Genomic DNA, 18,989 nt, shown 5'->3' on the forward strand with positions numbered 1-18,989 from the left:
TTATTAGACCATCAGGTGTTTTAGACAGGCACAGTAACACAGCTTCACAGCTAATCAAATGCAGCATAAACAAAAGTAACACACCTGACAATAATATTCCCCAACAGTTTGCTAGACCAATTGACTGACCACAATCCTCAGACCCCTCTCTGGGTAAAGATCCTGGGTCTGTGAGGACTTAGATCCTAGAGCTTTAGTGGGTGACGCTCCAGACGTGGTCTCCAACAGTTAGGTACACCAGAGTCATCAGGGTGGGTCTTCTATCCATGCAATCATATAGAAAGCAAACAAAATTTGTGCCTGTTTGGTATTATACCACAGACAGCAAGAGTTATGGCCACCGTGCATGATAAGTAACAGTTAAAAAACGGAAAAGACAGTATATATACATATGAAAATAATCCATGGGCTTTGGGACTGTCCACAGGTTCAGGGAGGCACTGGAGTCTTGGGGCATATCCTGTGTGGTGGGGGTGATACATAGAGATGGAAGTTATTTATCTTTGAGTCAGTGGTCCTGTCTTTCAAGCTGGCCTTGAACTTGCTCTGTAGGCAAAATTGGCCAAGAACTCTCCTTCCTGATTCAACTCCTAGGTTTTAGGCTCAAAGGTGTGCACGGTTGTACCTGCCTGACCAGGGAAAGGTTTAATCACCATGCGTCTTGTTTCTCCCACAGGTGTGGAGAACAGCTTTTCCTCCAGTTCAAGGCATTTCGAGGAAGATTTGGCTAAGCTATTTGGTAGGTCGTCCTGTGGAACCCGAGTCTGGGATTTAAAGAAATCACGCGCTTGTCCCAGGTCACTTGTTCCTGGGCAGTTTGGGTAGGCGGGAGGGCGAGTGTTCTGCCTTGTGGCTAAGAGTCGGTTCCTCTAAGTGTCCAGGTGCCAAAAAAATTAAGCTAACAGGGCGATAAACCAAAGCTTGGTAAAGCTGCTGCTTTTCCAAAGGGGGTGGGTGGTAGAGTCAGCAGTGCTATCTGGAAGTTCCCTGAGGCAGTGACGCACCTCAGCCCTCCACATCGTGCCTGTCTGGACAATTTCTGCTTAGCTGAGAGTGTGAGGCCCCAGGCTGAGCTGGGAACCGCCGGAGGGATATTAAAGGACCCTTCTCCAAGGTCTTGGTAGTAGACTTAGGGGAGGGGCATTTTTACGGCTCTAGGAGTCAAACCAGAGCCTCACACTTGCTAGGCAAGTACCCTACTCTGAGCTAGAGCCCCAGACCTGTAAAGCCTAGGGGTTTGTTTTCGTTTTGAGACAGGGTCTCACTGTGTGTTCCTGGCTGACCTATTCAGAGATCCATCTGCCTCTGCCTCCCAGTTGCTGGGACTAAAGGTATGAACTGGCAGATACAGTGGTCAAATTGTAAAGCTCTCTGGGAGACTCCAGGCTGAGGATTGCTGATGTACTACAACTCCAGGGACCAGAGGCTCAGGGAACAGTTCTGAATCACGGCAGTCTGCTGAGGAAGCAGAGAGGTGACAGAAACACGCCAGTTCCGCAGAGTGGAGGTTCTTAGCGCGTTCTGTGGGCAGCCCTTCCTGGCAGGGCTCACTGCTTCCTCCTGAGGTCTGCCTGCTTGGGCCCAGCCTTTTTTCTTCTCTCCTCAGCCCAACTCTGGTTTTGCTGTTCTTTGTAGACACATTGGTATGTCTGGCCATGTCTGGTATACCCTCGTACATGTTTAGATGGCTCAGCGACACGAACCGAGGGTTCTTTCTTTTCCCTTGTCAAAGTAGCTCGGGCTAGAGCCCTTTGAGATCGTCAGGACTGTCCCTGGTGATTGTGTCTCTGGGCCGCAGGATGGTTGCTGCAGTTCCAGGCATCACATCCAGACATCCTCCTTTCCAGGCTCGAGGAAGAAGACAGGGAAGTGCAAGCTCAGCACTTTAAAATTTTCTATCCAAGCTGGGCATGGTGGTGCACGCCTTTGAACTCAATGCTTGGGAAGCAGAGGCAGGCTGGTCTCTGTATGTTTGAGGCTACCTCGGTCTCCATAGTGAGTTCTAGGACATCCAGGGGTGTACAGTGAGACCCTGTCTCAACCACCTTCCAAAATGAAAACAAGGAATACATTTTTGTCTAGAGAAGCAATGCCCTTCCTGGGTCTCAGTTGTCTTTTGAGGATCTCTCTGTGCTGTGTGGCCTGGCCCTATCTGCCAGGGAGGGTGGGAAAGGAAGTTTCTTTGAGGATGTGGCCTTCGAGGCTTCAACCACAGAGTAGATGCAGAAGGAGGTGAGAGCATCTTGAGATGGAAAAGCATAGAAGCCGTGACTGAGAATTCATTCTTCTGTCCTATGTGAATGACACCTTGGCTTCCTGCGTGTTTCACCTTTAACCACAGAGTGGTTCATGGACCGTGTTCCCTAGCTGCTCCGGGGTTGATGCTATATGAATCAGTGGTGAGGAATTTGGCCCTGGGCACAGTATTCACACTGACCCTGTGTTCAGGGCCTTAAAGACATCAATATCCACAAAAGTTCTCAGTTAAATCCTCCCCACCCCCCTACTGCTGATGGCACCAAAGATCTAAGAGGTGAAAGTTATTCACCCCAGGTCATGCTCTGGCAGGCATCAAACTGGGATTTGGGTCTGTGCCTATTGGCCCCGAAATTATAGTGTGCTTCATAGCGTTAAATAAAGGAGAAGGCAGATGGCATAGGTTGTTGGTTCATGAAAAGAGCTGGCATGTAATTGCCTTCAGGAATGAGGTTTGTTAGGAGGAAGGGCCTCTGACCACAAGAGAGCCTCGCCCCTGGAGAGCATTAGAAAGGAACATATAGCTCAAAATCGGATAGCTGCTTAAAACCAGCAAAATGGGCCTGAGGGGAGACTTCACCTTTAAAACCTCGTGGGGCTTGAGTAAGAAGGCTTGTTAGTTATTACTTAGTGCTGTGATAAAAAATGGTGACCCAAAGCTACTTAAGGAAGAAAAGGGTTTAATTCGGCTCATGGTTCATGCGGAATAGAGACGATAATGGCAGAGAGGGCCTGGCAATAGGGGCAGGAAGCTGGCTGATGACATGTTTGTCCACAAACAGGAAGGAGGGCACACACAGGCACATGAGCGTCAGTGCGTGCGTGCACACACACATACATACACACGATTGACCAGAAAGTGCGGTGAGGCTATAAACCTCATGTCCCCAGTCATCCAGGTCCTTTAGCGAGTCTCCACCCCCTAAAACTGATTCTGGCAACTCTCCCTCTCCAAAAGTATTCACATTATGACTCATAATGTAGCAAAAGTACAGCTATGAAATAGTAATGAAAATAATTTTATGGTTGGGGTTTTATGGTTGGGGGTCACCACACCATGAGGAACCCATTAAAGGGTTGCAGCGTTAGGAAGGTTGAGAACCACTGTTTCTATAATCTCCTCAAACAGCACCACTGAGACCGTCAAACACACAAGCCTATGCGAGGCATTGCTAATTTAACCACAGCAGAGGGATAGCTTAAAACAAGAGAAAGAAAGTCATGATGCCAGGATGATGGGGAGGCCCAGGAGAGAGAGTCTTTAGAGAAATCCCTTCAAGAAAGAAACCTTGCTTTTATATCAGGTTAGCGTGTATGCTTGCGTGGTAGGAAGTTCTACCCATGTGATTTAGTCTGGTATAACCTACATAACAGGGAGCATGGAGGAGCCAGGTACTGGGTTGAGCCATTCAAAAATCATAGCACAGCAAGGGATAAGATAGTGCCTTAACTTTTCATCCCAGCGTAGATCTGAGGAAGGTGGGGTTTGAGGGGATTGGCAAAGGGTGGCCTGTCTCCTCGGGTTGTGGGATCTGGCCTCTTAGAGTAGTTAGCATCTTAAATGAGCAGGCCCTTGACCTAACACCAGGAAAGGCAACAAGGCCTCAAATGAAGAAATGATAACGTGTCTTGTAGAGATAAGAAAGGGCTTTTGCTTGTAGCTGGGGCAGCTTGGGCACAGTCCCAGAGGTAGGTCAGAATGACACCAGGACCTGGAAGAAAGCCAGACGCGGGGCAGAGTTTCTAGCCACCTGGGCTTGGTGGGTGGTGCTTTCTGCCTGGGATACCTGCTGCGATCATGAGTTTGCAGTTGTGATGGCGTCTTCGAGCCGAGCATCCCGCATCCACTGAGTCTGAGTCATCCCTTCACGCATCACGGATGCGCTAGGCAGGTACAGAGCAGGATGCACCTCCTGCACTGCTGGTGCTGACGATTGTGCTTGCTCCTCTTCAGATGAGATCCTGCTGCAGGTGTTTCCCAGCAATCTAGATGACATGTCAAAAGATGCAAGAACAGCTGGCAGACTGATCACCTGGAGAGAGGCGAATGAAAGCAAGTACCTGTCAATGGATTCAAAGTGCCTGTGTTTTTATGGGTGGCTGTGCCGTGCCTGGAGCATCCCAGAATCCAGCTATGGGTGGGGCTGAGATGCGGAAGAAAGAAATCAGAAACCCTCCCTGTAGCTTTCAGTGTCTGTGGGGTCTGTGCTTTAAAGTGTGCCTCTTAATTGTCATTACCCTCATCATTATTATTATTATAATCCCTGTTGTACGCAGTCAGGCAGGTCCTATCACCGTGGATGTCGTGCAAAGGACGGAATCTAATTTTCAGCGGGGCTCACTGTTCTGGTCACACAAGCTAGGCATAGTGTTACAACTTTCTTCTCGTCCACACTTGACAGCTCACTGTCCAGGAGTGCCCAAGTGACCGTCTGGCGTGCAAAGCCTTCTCACACTCTCCCTCATCACCCTAGCCCTGCCTCGGCCTTCGTAAAATGTTTTCCCAGAGCAGCACAGCTGATTTCTCCGTTAACACCCATGCTTGAATGCTAAAGCTAAGAGAAAACAGCTGGCCACACACACGAGACAAAGCCATATAAAAGCCCTTGCGCACATTAGCCCTAAATCATGAGGATAGCAGGGAAGGCCCTCTCCATTAAGAGGGAGATTGAGAATGGGTCATTGCTTATCAAAATAAAGCCGGAAACATATGCTGTGTTGAAATTACACTCTAAGCAAAGCAGTTTTGTAACTAATGATCCTGCCAATGCATTTCTCGATGGCCACTCAATAAATAGGCACAGATGTGAATACTTTTACTGCATAATCCTGTTAGCTTGCTCTGTAGGGGGTTTTTATTATGTTCCCTTAGTTGATACAATATGTCATGTCTTCAGCAAAGTGCTTAAGGATTAAATGTATTGGTCCTAACGACTCTTCCAGGTCTCATTAGTAGAGAACTGTGCCTTTGTCCTTTATTGGCTCAAAGCAGCTCCGCTTGATGTCATTTGGCACCTACTACCCGGGTCCTTCCACCAGATTTTTTTTCTACAGTTAGAGCTGCTGTGTGCACACAAATAACTTAGTGATTGTGCATCCTCCTGCCTCAGTGTCTTCGGCACCATAATTAGACGGTATCCTCTAAAAGAGGCTCAAGTCAACATAAATCCTTTCTCCCTTAAGTTGTTTTTGCCAAAGTAATTTTTCCACAGCATCGAGAAAGTGGCTAAGACACCAGCTACATAACTGTTCCTCTCGAAGTACCTTGCAGAGGTGTGGGGCTTGAGAGAGACTAGGCGTAGAATTGAGGACAGAATTCAGCACAGCTAAAATTTGTTTTCCCACAGCTCATGCCCTCCCGAACAGCTTCAACAATTCTGAATTCGCATCAAGTTCACATCTGGCTAAGTTGTTTGGTAAGTCACCTCCTCCTGTAAAAACTCTAGGATGTATTTGAAGAAATCCTTGGCTGTCTTTTAGGTAACTCGTTCCTGCTGCTTCAAAGGGAAGGTAAGCATGGTTGTTGCTTACCTTGTGGCTACAGTCGGTTCCTCTCTCAGAGTCCCAAGAAAACCAACAGAAAGCAGAATGCAAACATCGGGAAAGGACCCTACTTCTCAGAGGGTGCCAGATGGTGGTAGCAGGGTACGAGAGAGTGAGGATAGCCTGGGAGACTGAACCAGGCGGCCCGCCTGAGTGCTTATGCCCACTGTGTGGGAAGACCTTCATGTTAGAGTTTTCAAAGTGCCACCTCATTGCTCTTCTCGGAAACTCTTGCTGTGTTTTTGAGAAAAGCGAAGATCCAGATGGAACTCAACAGGGTGCGAGAGCTCCAGGAATCTGCCCTTTTGCCCGAACCGAAGCAGAGCCGGCAAAAACTGCCTTTTTTCTTTTCTTTTTTTGGAAGCTCTTATTTTGTTTTGTTTTGTTTTTTTTGTGACAGGGTTTCTCTGTGTAGCTTTGGCTGTCCTAGAACTTGCTCTCTAGACCAGGCTGGTCTTGAACTCACAGAGATCCGCCTGCCTCTGCCTCCCGAGTGCTGGGATTAAAGGCATGTGCCACCACCACCTGGCTATAAACTCTTAATAAGTATTTTCTCTGAAGGGCAGAAAGTTTGTCATTCAAAAATAAAATCTTCAGTTATACAAACCTATTTAATCTTTAGCATTTATATTAACTAGTATACCAAGAGAATGTTACAATGTGGATTTTTTATTTTGAATTTTTTTCTTACAATATATTTTGATCATATTCTTTATCCTTTTCTAATTCCTCCTAGACCCCCCTTCCTATCCACCAATCTCATGTTCTTTTTCTCTCTTAAATAAAAATCTCAAACACACACACACACACACACACACAGAGAGAGACAATAAACGTGGAACCCGTTTTAGTGTTAGCCAGCTATGCCTGAGCCTGGGGCCTGCTCCGTGGTGTGGTTGATATACCCAGTGTCGCTCTCTTGAAGAGAACTGATTGTCCCTCCCTGAGCAGCCAGCAGCTGCAAATAGCTTCTTGGTCACGAGTGGGCTTTGCCTGGATTTCCATTTCTCTGTGCTGGGATTTTGTCTGGTTTGGCTTACATGTGTGATCACAGTCTCTCCGAGTTCACATGTACATCAAACCTGCTGTGTATGAAAAATAATTTCTCCTTGGAGTCATGCACCACCTCTGGCTCTTTTAATCTTTTCTTCTCTTCTGCATAGATCCCTAAGGTTTGATAAAGACACCCCATTCAGATCTGAGTGCTCCAAAGTCTTTCACTGTCCGGTTGTAGGTCTCTGCATTTATTACCATCTATTGTAAGAAGCAGCTTATTGGGCTGGAGAGATGGCTCAACAATTGAGAGCAGCGGATGCTCTTCCAGAGGACCTGGGTTTGATTTCAGCACCACATGGTGGCTCACAAACATTTTTAACTCTAGTCTCAGAATGCCCAGCACTCTCTTCTGGCCTCTGAGGGTACCAGAACTGCACAAGGTGCACAGGCATTCAAGTAGGCAAAACGTACATACACATAAACTAAAAATAAATAAATCCTTAAAATTAAAAAGAAAAAGAAGCAACTTCTCTGGTGAGGGTTGAGGCGATGCACTAATCTATGTGCATAGCATAGGAACAATTTTATTGCTATGTTTACTTAGTAGAAAAATAGTACCAGGTTTTCCGCTAGGGGGTGGCTCTCAACCTTCCCAGTGCTCAACCTTTTTAACCTTTAGTATAGTTCCTTATGTTGTGACTCCCAATCATAAAATTACTTTCATTGCAACTTCATAACTGTAATTTTGCTACTGTTATAAATTGTAATGTAAATATCTGTGTTTTTTTTTTTTTTTTTTTTTGATGGTCTTTGGTAACCCCTGTGAAAGGGCTGTTCAAATTCCAGGGGTCGTGACACACAGGTTGAGAACCACTACTCTAGGGTATGACATTTAATCTCAGGTTCTTGGCCTCATTATCAGTGTCAAATATGAGTTCCAACTCATGAAGTGGGTCTTAAACCCCCCAAAAGGGGGTTGGTTACTCCCATAACATTTGTGCCAATATTGCATCAGAGGTATATCTTGCAGGCAGGTCATTATTGTAGCCTCCAGGCTTCATAGATGGGTGAGATTGATGAGTACATTTCTGCTCTGCTAGGGTGGATAGCACCTTCCAACACTATGAATGCCAGCCAGTAGGGGTGAAGCTTCTAGCTGAGCAATCGCTAGATTTTTCTGTGTTCAGTGACCTAAGTATGTGTTGTCTAAATCAACAGGGTGGTATAACAGGTTGTGAGCCAACATGCGTGTGCTGGGAATCTAACCTCGGTCCTCCAGAAGAGTGGCCAGTGAGCATGACCACCGAGCCATCTCGCCATGCTAATCAGGAAGAGTTTTATGTATAAAAAAGCTCTTAACGACCATTTAGCATATTCTGCCTCATTTCTGACTTACAGCCTTCACCCTGTTCTTATGTGTCACCCTGCGGGGGGGGGGCACTTTAAGACGGTATGAATGACACCAGGAACGAGAAGGGAAGTTGTATCTCTACATATGAGGCATGGGGCAGAGTTTCTAGACATCTGTCTCTGCCCGGGGTATCTGGTTCGGTCATCTTAGAGCTGAGCATCCTGTATCCATTGAGTCTGAGTATTCATTCACGTATCCATGGACACGCTGTGTATGTACAGAGCAAGATATACCCATGCGCGTTACTGCTGTTAACATGCTTGTGCTTGCTTCTCTTCAGATGAGATCCTGCTGCAGGTCTTTTCTAACGACCCCAAACATTTATCAAAGGAAGACGCAAGAGCAGCTGATGAGCTAGTTACGTGGAGAGATGCCAATGAAAGCAAGTATATGCCAATGGATTAGAAGTGTGTGTGTTTTCATAGGCTGTGTTGTATTGGATGTGCTTGCTGCGATCAGAACATTCTGGAAAATGCCTACTGATGGGGCACTGCCAGACTGAGAACCAGAGGAAGAGAGTGTCTGAAACCCTTGCTGTACTTTCCATCGGTCATGGGGTCTGTGGTCTGCAGGATCAGGCATAGTCTGCCATTCTGGATGCTGTTCAGGGAACATAGACTAATTTGCAAATAGAGTTCACTGTTCCCAGTAGTGTGAACCCTGACTAGCATTAATAACATCCACTCAATGTGCCCTAATTTCATGTACATGGATAATTTGGGGGAGGGGGTACAGCATCTCTTCCATCCTTGACTACATAGTGAGTTTGAGGCCAGCCTAGGCTGCATGAACTCTTGTCTCAAAAAATAAGAGAAAGTGCTGGAGAGATGGTTTGTGGGTAAGAGTGCTTGCTACTCTTCTAGAAGACCTGAGTTCAGTTCCCAGCTCCTACACCAGGTGACTCACAACCACCTGTAACTCTAGTTCCTGGAGATCTGACTCCCTCTTCTGGCCTCCATGGACACTGCACACATAGCATACACTTACACACATGCACACACGCATGCACATACAAACAATCTATTAAAAAGCCCAAACCACCAACCATAATAACAAACAAAAAACCCTGTCTCAATCAGTATTCTATTGCTGTGAAGAGACACCATGACCATGGCAGTTCTTATAAAAAAGCATTTAATTAAGGCTGGCTTATAGATTCAGAGGTTTAGTCCATTGTTATCATGCTGGGAAGCATGGTGGCCTGCAGGCAGATGTGGTACAGAAGAAGTAGCTGAGAGTCCTACATATAGATCTGCAAGTGGTAGGAAGAACAGAGAGACACTGGGCCTGGCTTGGGCTTTTGAAACCTCAGAGCCCACTTCCAGTGACACACCTCCTCCAACAAGGCCACACCTCCCAGTCCTTCTCAAGTAGTGCCACTCGCCCCCTGATGACCACGGATTCAAATAGATGAGCCTGGGGGCACCATTCTTATACAAAGCACCAAACCCAACCAACCAACCAACCAACCAACCAACCAACCAACCAATGCAAAACAAGTAGTGAAAAAGATCTTGCTCAAGGCATACCTTCAAAAATGATAAGAGGAACATGCCCTTTCCCCAAGGTTCTTGGGGAAGCAGTATCACACTGGGAATCAACCCAGTTAGTAAGGAGAGAATCATCAGTGAGAAATCTGCCAGCAGTGACCTTGTGACCTTGTGTGGCAGGGGAATGAGCATGCTGAGATGTTTGCACATAGTTGTGAATTCCAGTTCATCGGGGTCATTTCCTGGGTCTGCCTGGGCTCACCTGCTGTCAGTGGTCAGGCAATATCTCCATGTCCACGTCAGACCTTTCAGCTGCACATCTTTGTACACACTAAACTCTACGTTAGTATCTGGACTTTCTAAAAATGTGAAATGAGGTATCTCAGTGGGTAAAGGTGTTTTTTTGCCCCGCTTGGAATCTTGAGTTTGTGGCTCAGGCCCATCTGGGGATAGGATAGATCTGACATCTACTGGTTGCCCTCTGACCTCTGACCCTGCATGCATGCTGTGGCATGTGCACACCCCACTTCAACCACCCCCACATAGAATAAAATTAATAAAAATAGTAAATAAAACAAGACATAGGCCCAGATGCTTATAAGAGCACTGAAAAATTTTTCATGGTGTTTCATTAAAAGAAGTCATGTTTCCTGGAATTCTCCTGAATCAGAACATTTTATTGGCACTATGGGTAATTCCTGACAGTCATAAATGAAAATGAATACTATCCGAGTTGAAATAATTGTATAACAACGCATTTCGCTCTTGCTCATGTTTAGAACCGGGTGAGGGTGGGACAGGGCTTTGCCAGGTCCCTGTTCTGCAGCGAAACACAGCTGGAGGGTGGAGCAGGGCAATTGTTCAATTCCTGGCTGGATACCAGGGATGTAGATACCGGGATGCCAGGAAGGCAAAGGAAAGAGCTGGCATTGGCAGCTCACTCTTCCTCCTTATTATAAACCAGCGCGGTCCCTTCCTCCCCACACGGTAGTGGGGGTGTTTGGGGGCTGCACACATTCCTGAGGCTCCTCTGTCCTCCCGAGGGCTGTGGGAAAGTGCTCCAGCCAGCCCATGAGCAAAGGCCCAGCCTACCTCTGAGGTTAGGGTAGGGGGAGCTGCCTTGAAGACAGGTCGAACAACTATGGCAGGAAGCCGAGGGAGCATTCTTTCTTAAAATTTGAGAGAAACAGCCTTATGGGGACTGATGAATATGTGTTTTTTCCTAGGTCAGGGTGTAGGCATGGGCGTAGTGGTCCCATACCCAACAGTGCGTCAGCCATGGGGAACAGGTTGGAGGGTGGGAGACCCTTATTAAAAGCCCTCATTCTTACCATCCACCAAGAACCTCCAAAAGTGGAGCCCAGGATTCTACGTGTTTCCGTGCATTTGCTGTGTCGTAGCCAGGGACCACTTCCTGGCGATTAGAACCCTTGAGTTAGATCCTCTGGGGTAATTTATTCACCAACAAATACCCTTTAAAATAGGTATTTCTAATACCCTTGATTTTATTTCCTGTAAATATCCTATTAGTGATATGTTAAATATAATTGTACATCTCTTTGATAACTGGACATATCTTGAGAGCCGCAAGGAGACAATTGCTTACTGGGACTGGGCGTGGGCTAGAATGGCAGCTCTTGTTGCCAAGAAAAGATGATTAAACCTGGCACACGAAGATTTTCATTAAAAACTTTAGACATAACCAGTCCAGTTCCCACAATCTGGCTATCAGTTGTCTCTGTGCCACTTATTAGAGAGTCCATCTCGAGTGTGGTCTGAGATGTCACCTTTATCACGGAGTAACTCCCGACACTCCGGGACTCTGCCTGAACCTCCTATTCATCTCCTTGTGCACCATCAGCACACAGTTTTTTTTTAAATAATGTATTTAACTTTTATTTTATATGCACTGGTATGAAGATGTCAGATCCCCTAGAACTGGAGTGACAGACAGGTGTGAGCTACCATGTGGATTCTGGGAACTGAACCCAGGTCCTCTGGGAGAGCAGCCAGTGCTCTTAACCGCTGAGCCATCTCTCCAGTCCCACAGCACACAGTTTTAATGAGAGGTCGAAACAGTTTATGTTTGAATGGCCTGCAGTTTCTGCCCCCACCCCAGTGGTTTTGTGGCCGTTTTATATGATAGTTTTTCTACATGAGCTTTACTGTCAGCCTGTCTAACTTTAGAAAAGCCTTCCCCAGTCATTTTGGAAAATGGATATTGAGTCTCCCTAGGCTAGAGATGGGGCTATCTTGACAAAATTTTAAGCTTGTCTTTGGCTTGTTTCAGTGTGTTCCATATTCATATCTATCTACATATGTATGCATATATACATATATGTGCATATACACACACCCAAATATGTATGTGTGTGTGTGTGTGTGTGTGTGTGTGTGTGTATATATATATATATATATATATATATATATATATATATATAGCCGAATTGTTACTTTTCTGTGTTGTTGCTGTAGGTGGACATTTCCCTATTATTCTGCACACTACTGAGTTAAGGTTTAGTAGGAAGGTAAACTGGCCTGTGTATGATCATTTCATAGCCTTAGTACCTGCACCGACTGGACCTTGTCAGCTTGTCGCAAACTTGAGTCACCTGGGAAGGGGGAACTTCAAACTCCATCAGATTGGCTCATGGTCATGTCTGGTGGAGTGACATTTTCTTGATTGTAACTGATACAGCAGGACCTAGAGGGCTGAGGCAGCCCCGGACAGGTGGCCCTGGGTTGTATAAAAGGCAAGCCAGGAAGCAGCTTTGCCCTGTGGTCTCTGCTTCAGTTCTTGCCTCTGGGCTCCTGCCTTGGCTTCCGTTGATAAACTGTAAGTCACAGAAACCCTGTTGTTCTCCAAGCTGCTCTCGATCGCGATGTTTATAACAGCAACAGAGAGGCAAACTGAGACAGGACCTTACTGGATTCTAGTCCATGGAATAGAAATATATGTGTATAGTTGGGCGGTGGTGGCGCACGCCTTTAATCCCAGCACTCGGGAGGCAGAGGCAGGCGGATCTCTGTGAGTTCGAGGCCAGCCTGGTCTACAAGAGCTAGTTCCAGGACAGGAACCAAAAAAACTACAGAGAAACCCTGTCTCAAAAATCAAAAAAAAAAAAAAAATATATATATATATATATATATATATATATATATATATATATATATATATAAAACACAACATCTGCAGAGAGATGCAGAGAGATACAGTTTTTCTTCTTTACAAATTACAGAGTCTCTCATCCACTTAGGGGTCCTAGTTAATAACATTGTTACTATCTCCAAGATAATCTTTATGAGTAGGAGAAATATAGTTACACTGTGTCTTGTGCCACTCTCGGGGGAGATGTTTCTAATGTTTCTCAGTTGAGAAGTGGTTATGGGACTAATATAAGAAAGACAGTATCTATCTATCTATCTATCTATCTATCTATCTATCTATCTATCTACCTATCATTTGTCATTGATCTATCTTCCTCTTTATTTGAACACACACATATACACGTATATTTACATACCAAGAATGAATTCTTCAGTTTCTATTTGCTGCGGTAGGTTTGTTTTTGGGATTTATGTATTTTTATGTATATGTTAAGAACTTGCTATGTTCCATCTTACCCGATCCTATTGGTCATCATTCTTGTAGTCCACACTGAAATGACAGTAAGGTGGATCACAGCACTATTCAGTACAGACCAGACTCTCTGCCCCACGGAAGCTTTAGTGGCATAGAAAAGTGCTGATCAGAATACTGTTTTATGAATGGATGTGTGGGTGACTGGTACAATAATAATCACTACCATGGCAACAGGGCCAACCCAGTGAGCACTGTCTGGCAGCTGTTGGAGTTTTCTTCTGCTTTTACTCATTTCATCCCCACAGCAGTCCCATGTGGCAGCATTGTTACTGTGCATGGGTTTTCCATCTGCGGGATACTGAGGTTAGATACTGCATCCAGCAGGGGGCAGTGTTGGTTCACAAACCGAGGATGGCGGAGCTACGAGCTATGTCTACTTTGTGCTTAGTTTGTGTTTTGTTTGTCCTCCAGAGCATCATTCCCCCCCACACACACACACATGCTGTCTTTAGACAGGAACCCCAGTGCCCCCGGGGTGGGAGGCTCTGTCTCCAGTTCTCCTGCTGAATGAGCCAACGATTGTTGTTGTTACTGAACAGCAACGCAGACCGTGTTTCTCTAAAGCATTCATGGTATGAGATAATTTTTAAATACGGGAGCTTCCTTCATGCCCCTTATTGTTACACTAGAGGGGACTAGGTATCTTGTTGAGCTCAGTTTTCCTGGAACAAACTTGATACCACATCTCAAACCTTAATGTAGGTCCTAACCTGCTAGCTTGGTAGATTTATTTTCTAGAGTGTTTGCACAGTGGCAAAGAAAACAGAACCCCTATAAAAGCTGTAAAAAACCTTATTGACGTTTTTCTCCCTTATAGACTCCTAACTCAGTACGTGACAACTTTCTAAGTACAAATGAGCTCCACCTGCTCATTTTCCCAGAACTCAAGGTATGCAGTCAGCTACCTACACTAGGTTTGAAGTCAATTCCGTGTTATTTGTTTCTGTAAGGAAAGAATCCCACTATAAACTGATTGTCACCACACTGGTTATCACGTTATCAACTGATTATTTGTGGAACTGGTGAGATGGGTGACTTGGGCAAGTGCTTGCTGCATAAGAGAAGGAGCTGAGTTTGAATCCCTAGTAGCCATGTAAGAACCTGGGCACTGTGGTGCATACCTGCAATCCAGTGCTAGTGAGGCATGGATGGGAATTCTTGAGGTCTACTGGCTAGTCAGTCTTAGTGAGCTTCAGTGAGAGACCCTGCCTCAAAAAATAATGTGGAGATCTGGAGAGATGACTTAGCAATTAAGAGTGCATACTGCTCTTGCAGAGAACCTGAGTTTGACTCGCAGCACACACACACACACAAACACACACACACACACACATTGGGCAGCTCATAACTACCAGTAACTCCAGCTCCAGGGTCATTGGAGGCCTCTAGCTTTCAGGGGCACCTGAACTCACATGTGTACCCACATACAGATACACTAAGTCTCTCTCTCTCTCTCTCTCTCTCTCTCTCTCTCTCTCTCTCTCTCTCTCTCTCTGTGTGTGTGTGTGTGTGTGTGTATGTGTGTGTGTTTGTGTGTATGTATTAGTTTTTTGAGGCAGGGTTTCTCTGTGTAGCCCTGGTTGTCCTGAAACTCACTCTGTAGACCCGGCTGTCCTCGAACTTAAGTGCTTGGGATTAAAGGTGTGCACCACCACTGCCCACCTTAAAAGTAAAATCTTAAAAAAATAAGGTGGGGCGGGGTTAAGGAAGACACCTGTTATTGGCCCTGGCCTCTATACACATACACACGTGCCAGTGTGCCTGCTTACATGTATGGACACACAACCATATACATACATGAATGAGAACACACAAATCATTGTTTTTTGTTTTTAAACTGGTGATGTTGGATTTCTAGGAATCCCCAAGTTAGAACTATGTCACCCAGAAAACTTTCCTTGGGACTAATATAAAGTTATATCATTTGAACTTATGACTTTTATAAGTCAGAAATATCAGCAATTTCATACGGGTCAACTCAGTATCATGGAAACCATTCTGAGATCTCCATGCTCAAGCGTCTTTCAGAGTGGATTCCCCTGGATGCCACTTGTCATAACTCTCGCAGAGAGCCTGAAGTACCGGGTTAAAAACACTTGGTTTCTATGAACAGATGCAAACGTTTTCTTCACCCAGCTGTGCTCCTTGGAATTCTATCCCTGCATGGACTTAAAAAGTCCACAGATGTTTTGGCACCTATTTCTCCAAAAGGTGGCACTCTTGGAGTGTGGGCTGGATTTCGTGACTTCTAATGAGTGGTGGAAGCAATGGTGAGCTACTCTGTTGTGTTTCTACCTTGGTTCCTTCACTCTGCTGAAAGTTGCCTGCCAGGAGTGAGGATGCTCAAACAGACCCCGGGAGGATGGCTCTGGTGGGGGAGTGAAAGCCTCTTGCTTATAGCCAATAAGGATGTTCAAGATGATTTACTTGGGTGGTTTTGTATCACAGTTCCTCATAAATTGTAGACAAAATCCTTCAAGATTCATTCTCCTATTTAAAACCTAGCCACTGATTTTTCCCCCTCCTGGTCGTGGGCTCTGTTCTAGAGGCTAAAGACCTAGATGAACCATTCTTGTTCTCCAAGGTCTTGCTCACAACTAATAAGATAGTCAGTGGACCACTCATTCTGCTCAAAGGTGGCTGCCATATTGTAAGGATGCTCAAACAGTCCAAAAGAGCATGACTCTGGTGGTAGGGGCTAGAGAGATGGCTCAGCCGTTAAGAGTACTGGCTGACCCAAGTTCTATTCCCAGCACCCACATGGTAGCTCACAACCATCTGAAGCACCAGTTCCAGGGGATCCAATGCTCTCTTCTGGCCTCTGCCAGCACCAGGCACTCACGTGGTGCACAGCCATACATGTAGGCAAAGCATCTATATACATAAATAAATTACTAACAAAGGAGTCAGTCTAGTTATCAGATAATTATTGGAGGGGCTGGAGAGTTGTCACAGTGGTAAGAACACTGGCTGCTCTTCTTCCAGAGGCAGAGACAGGCGAATCTCTGTGAGTTAAAGACAGCCTGGCCTACAAGAGCTAGTTCTAGGGTAGCTACGGCTGTTACACAGAGAAACCCTGTCTTGAAAATTAAAAATAAATAAAAAAGTAAAAAAAAAAAAAAAAACCAGAAAACCCTCCACAACCCTTCATATTCTCCAGACAGTTAAATAAAAACTCTTGGCCATATTGGTGATAAATGTGGACAGCTACGCTTTTTCTGTTGGCGGTGACCCCTCTGTGGTATAGAGAAATGAAAATGTGTTTTCAGGTGAATTCTTCCCCTTAATTTCCCTTTCTTCTTTGCTTTGATTCTGGGAGAAGCTACCAAAGGTTTGGGGAGATGCTTTAGTGGGTAAAGCACTTGCCACAACAATGTAAGAACCAGGCTAGAATCCCAGGAACTCACGTAAAGCTGCATGTGGTAGCATGCACGTGTAGTCTGACATACATTGACATCTGATTTACATGTGTATGTGTGTCAACTCAAATATGTGTCTACAACTCAAATATGTGCCTACATATTTGTTGACACACACATATTCATGCATGCATGTGGAGTTTAGAGGCCAACAATTTGGGTTGTTTCTTAGGTAACATGTGCCTCTAAATCTAAAATTTTAAAAAAGTAGCTGGATATGGCGGTCCACGCCTTTAACCTCAGCACTCAGGGAGCAAAGGCAAACAGATATCTGTGAGTTCAAGGCCGACTTGGTCTACATAGTGAGTTTCAGGACAGTCAGGGCTGCATGGAGAGACCCTGTCTCAAAAAAAAAAAAAAAAAAAGAACTATAAGAGTATGTTTTGTCTGTGTCTGTGTGTCATGAGCATGCATGGTACCTGATAGGCCAGAAGAGGGTGTTGGATTCTTTTCTGGGCCTGTAGTTACAGATGGTTCTTAGTAGCCACGTGGGTGCTGGGAATTGAACCTTGATCCTCTGGAAGAGCCGGTGCTCTTAGCCACTGAGCCATCTCTCTACTCCTACACCGTTGAAGATTGATTTTATTTTAAATTAATTTGCATTTTATATATATGGGTGTTTTGTCTGCAGGCATGTCTGGTTCCCATGGAAGCCAAAAGAGGGCGCCAGAGTCCCTAGATAGTATGAGCTGCCATGTGGGTGCTGGGATCCAAACTCAGGTACTTTGAAAAAATACCAAGTGTGTTTCACTGTTGAGCCATCCCTCCAGCCCCAACATTCATCTTTCAAAAAATTATGTTTGTAATTATTTATTTTGTGTGTGTGTGTGTGGGGGGGGTTACACATGCATATATGTGGAAGTCAGAGGTCAACACTCAGGAGTCTGTTCTTTCCTTCTCTCATACGGATCCTGGAGTTTGAACTCAGGCTTGGCCCCAAACACCTTTACCTGCTGAACCATCCCACCGGCCCAACCTTGGTTTTTTGAAACGTATCTTTCATTGGCTGCCTGGAAGTCAGCAAGTAGGCTAGGCTGGCTAGCTGGCAAGCCCTAGGGACCCACCTGCCTCTGTCTCCCCGGAACACCAGGATGACAAACATACACCACTATGGTGTGCGACCTTTCTTCCGTGGGTTCTTGGGGAGAAAACTCTAGTCCTCATGCTGATTGATGCTCGTGCCAAGCCCTTCCCTGACTTGGCGATCTCCCTGTGCAGAAGTGCACTCCTTCTGCAATGCAGTCCTCACGGGGGGGCCCCCCGTGTAACTCATTATGTGCTGTCTCTGGATGCTTGTCCCTTTAAGGAGCTGCCGTTTTCCAAGCCAACTGATTGCCGGGTATGTTGAATTGAACATTTTCTCACTTTTCTAAGCCAACTTGCAGAATGATGAATCTGTCTCTTTTCTCAGAATAATGAGAACGTTATGGATCTCTTACCATACACTTAATAACCTTTGTACCCATGGCAACGGGTTTTGTTTTCCTTGTGAATCCTCCAAAGATTGAGCAAGCTCACCTTGAACTTCCTCTCCAGGTCTCAGGGTCCCCCATCTGGGGATGGGGCCCTAGCTTGACTTGAGGTTGTCTGGGGGTACATGAGTCACTGTTTCTCTCCCTGCTCATTCGCTTTTTGGTAGCTTTTCTTTCCAACTCACATAGACCATGGCGATCTTTTCAGGGCTCCTACAGGGGTTCCAGTTTGTTCCGTGGAGCAGCTCAGATCATCTATAACACTGTCTCCAGGACCTTTCCATGCCTGCTAAAGACAACTCTCTTATCCTCCCGTCTCTCCGGACCAAATGCTCCCAGGCATTTTCCCTGCCTCCCTATTCAAATGAGTCACAGCCAGCCGATGGCAGAGCTAGAATGCCAGATTTCCCATTCCCAAACCTGTCTTTCTTCTGAAACCTTTCTGCAGTTTGGAAGTACTGATAAATATCTCGGTGTGTTCATTTTCCTACTTTGTGTGGCTCTTTGTGGTTTAAACATGACTTTCACAAGTGTTCTGCCACCTATAAGGCAAGTCATAACATCTCTATTTCATACAAATGGAGACACTCAAGTCCAGGCTAGACACCCTGAGTGTGGTCCCCACAGGCAGTGGCGATATCTGTGAGACCTGCACATTCTCAGGTCTACTTAGACACGTAGAGCCAGAAACTCTCAAGTGGGGCCCCCAGTCTGTGTAACAAGCGTTCCCCGTGAGAATCATTGTCTTAGCTGTGACAG

At 45.6% G+C, this 18,989-nt stretch overlaps 1 protein-coding gene across 1 annotated transcript in view; it reads left to right on the plus strand.

Moving 5' to 3' along the window:
- Positions 1-18,989, plus strand: part of C19H2orf92 (chromosome 19 C2orf92 homolog) — a 42,907-nt gene that overhangs the window by 12,137 nt on the left and 11,781 nt on the right. The window contains exons 2-5 of the mRNA XM_057751458.1: positions 677-739; positions 4,211-4,309; positions 5,604-5,672; positions 8,487-8,588. Coding sequence (XP_057607441.1) covers positions 677-739; positions 4,211-4,309; positions 5,604-5,672; positions 8,487-8,588 — 333 coding nt within the window. The remainder of the gene's footprint in view (positions 1-676; positions 740-4,210; positions 4,310-5,603; positions 5,673-8,486; positions 8,589-18,989) is intronic.

The sequence above is a fragment of the Chionomys nivalis genome, chromosome 19 (genome assembly GCF_950005125.1).
Source record: "Chionomys nivalis chromosome 19, mChiNiv1.1, whole genome shotgun sequence".
In the NCBI taxonomy this organism is placed as follows: Eukaryota; Metazoa; Chordata; class Mammalia; order Rodentia; family Cricetidae; genus Chionomys; species Chionomys nivalis.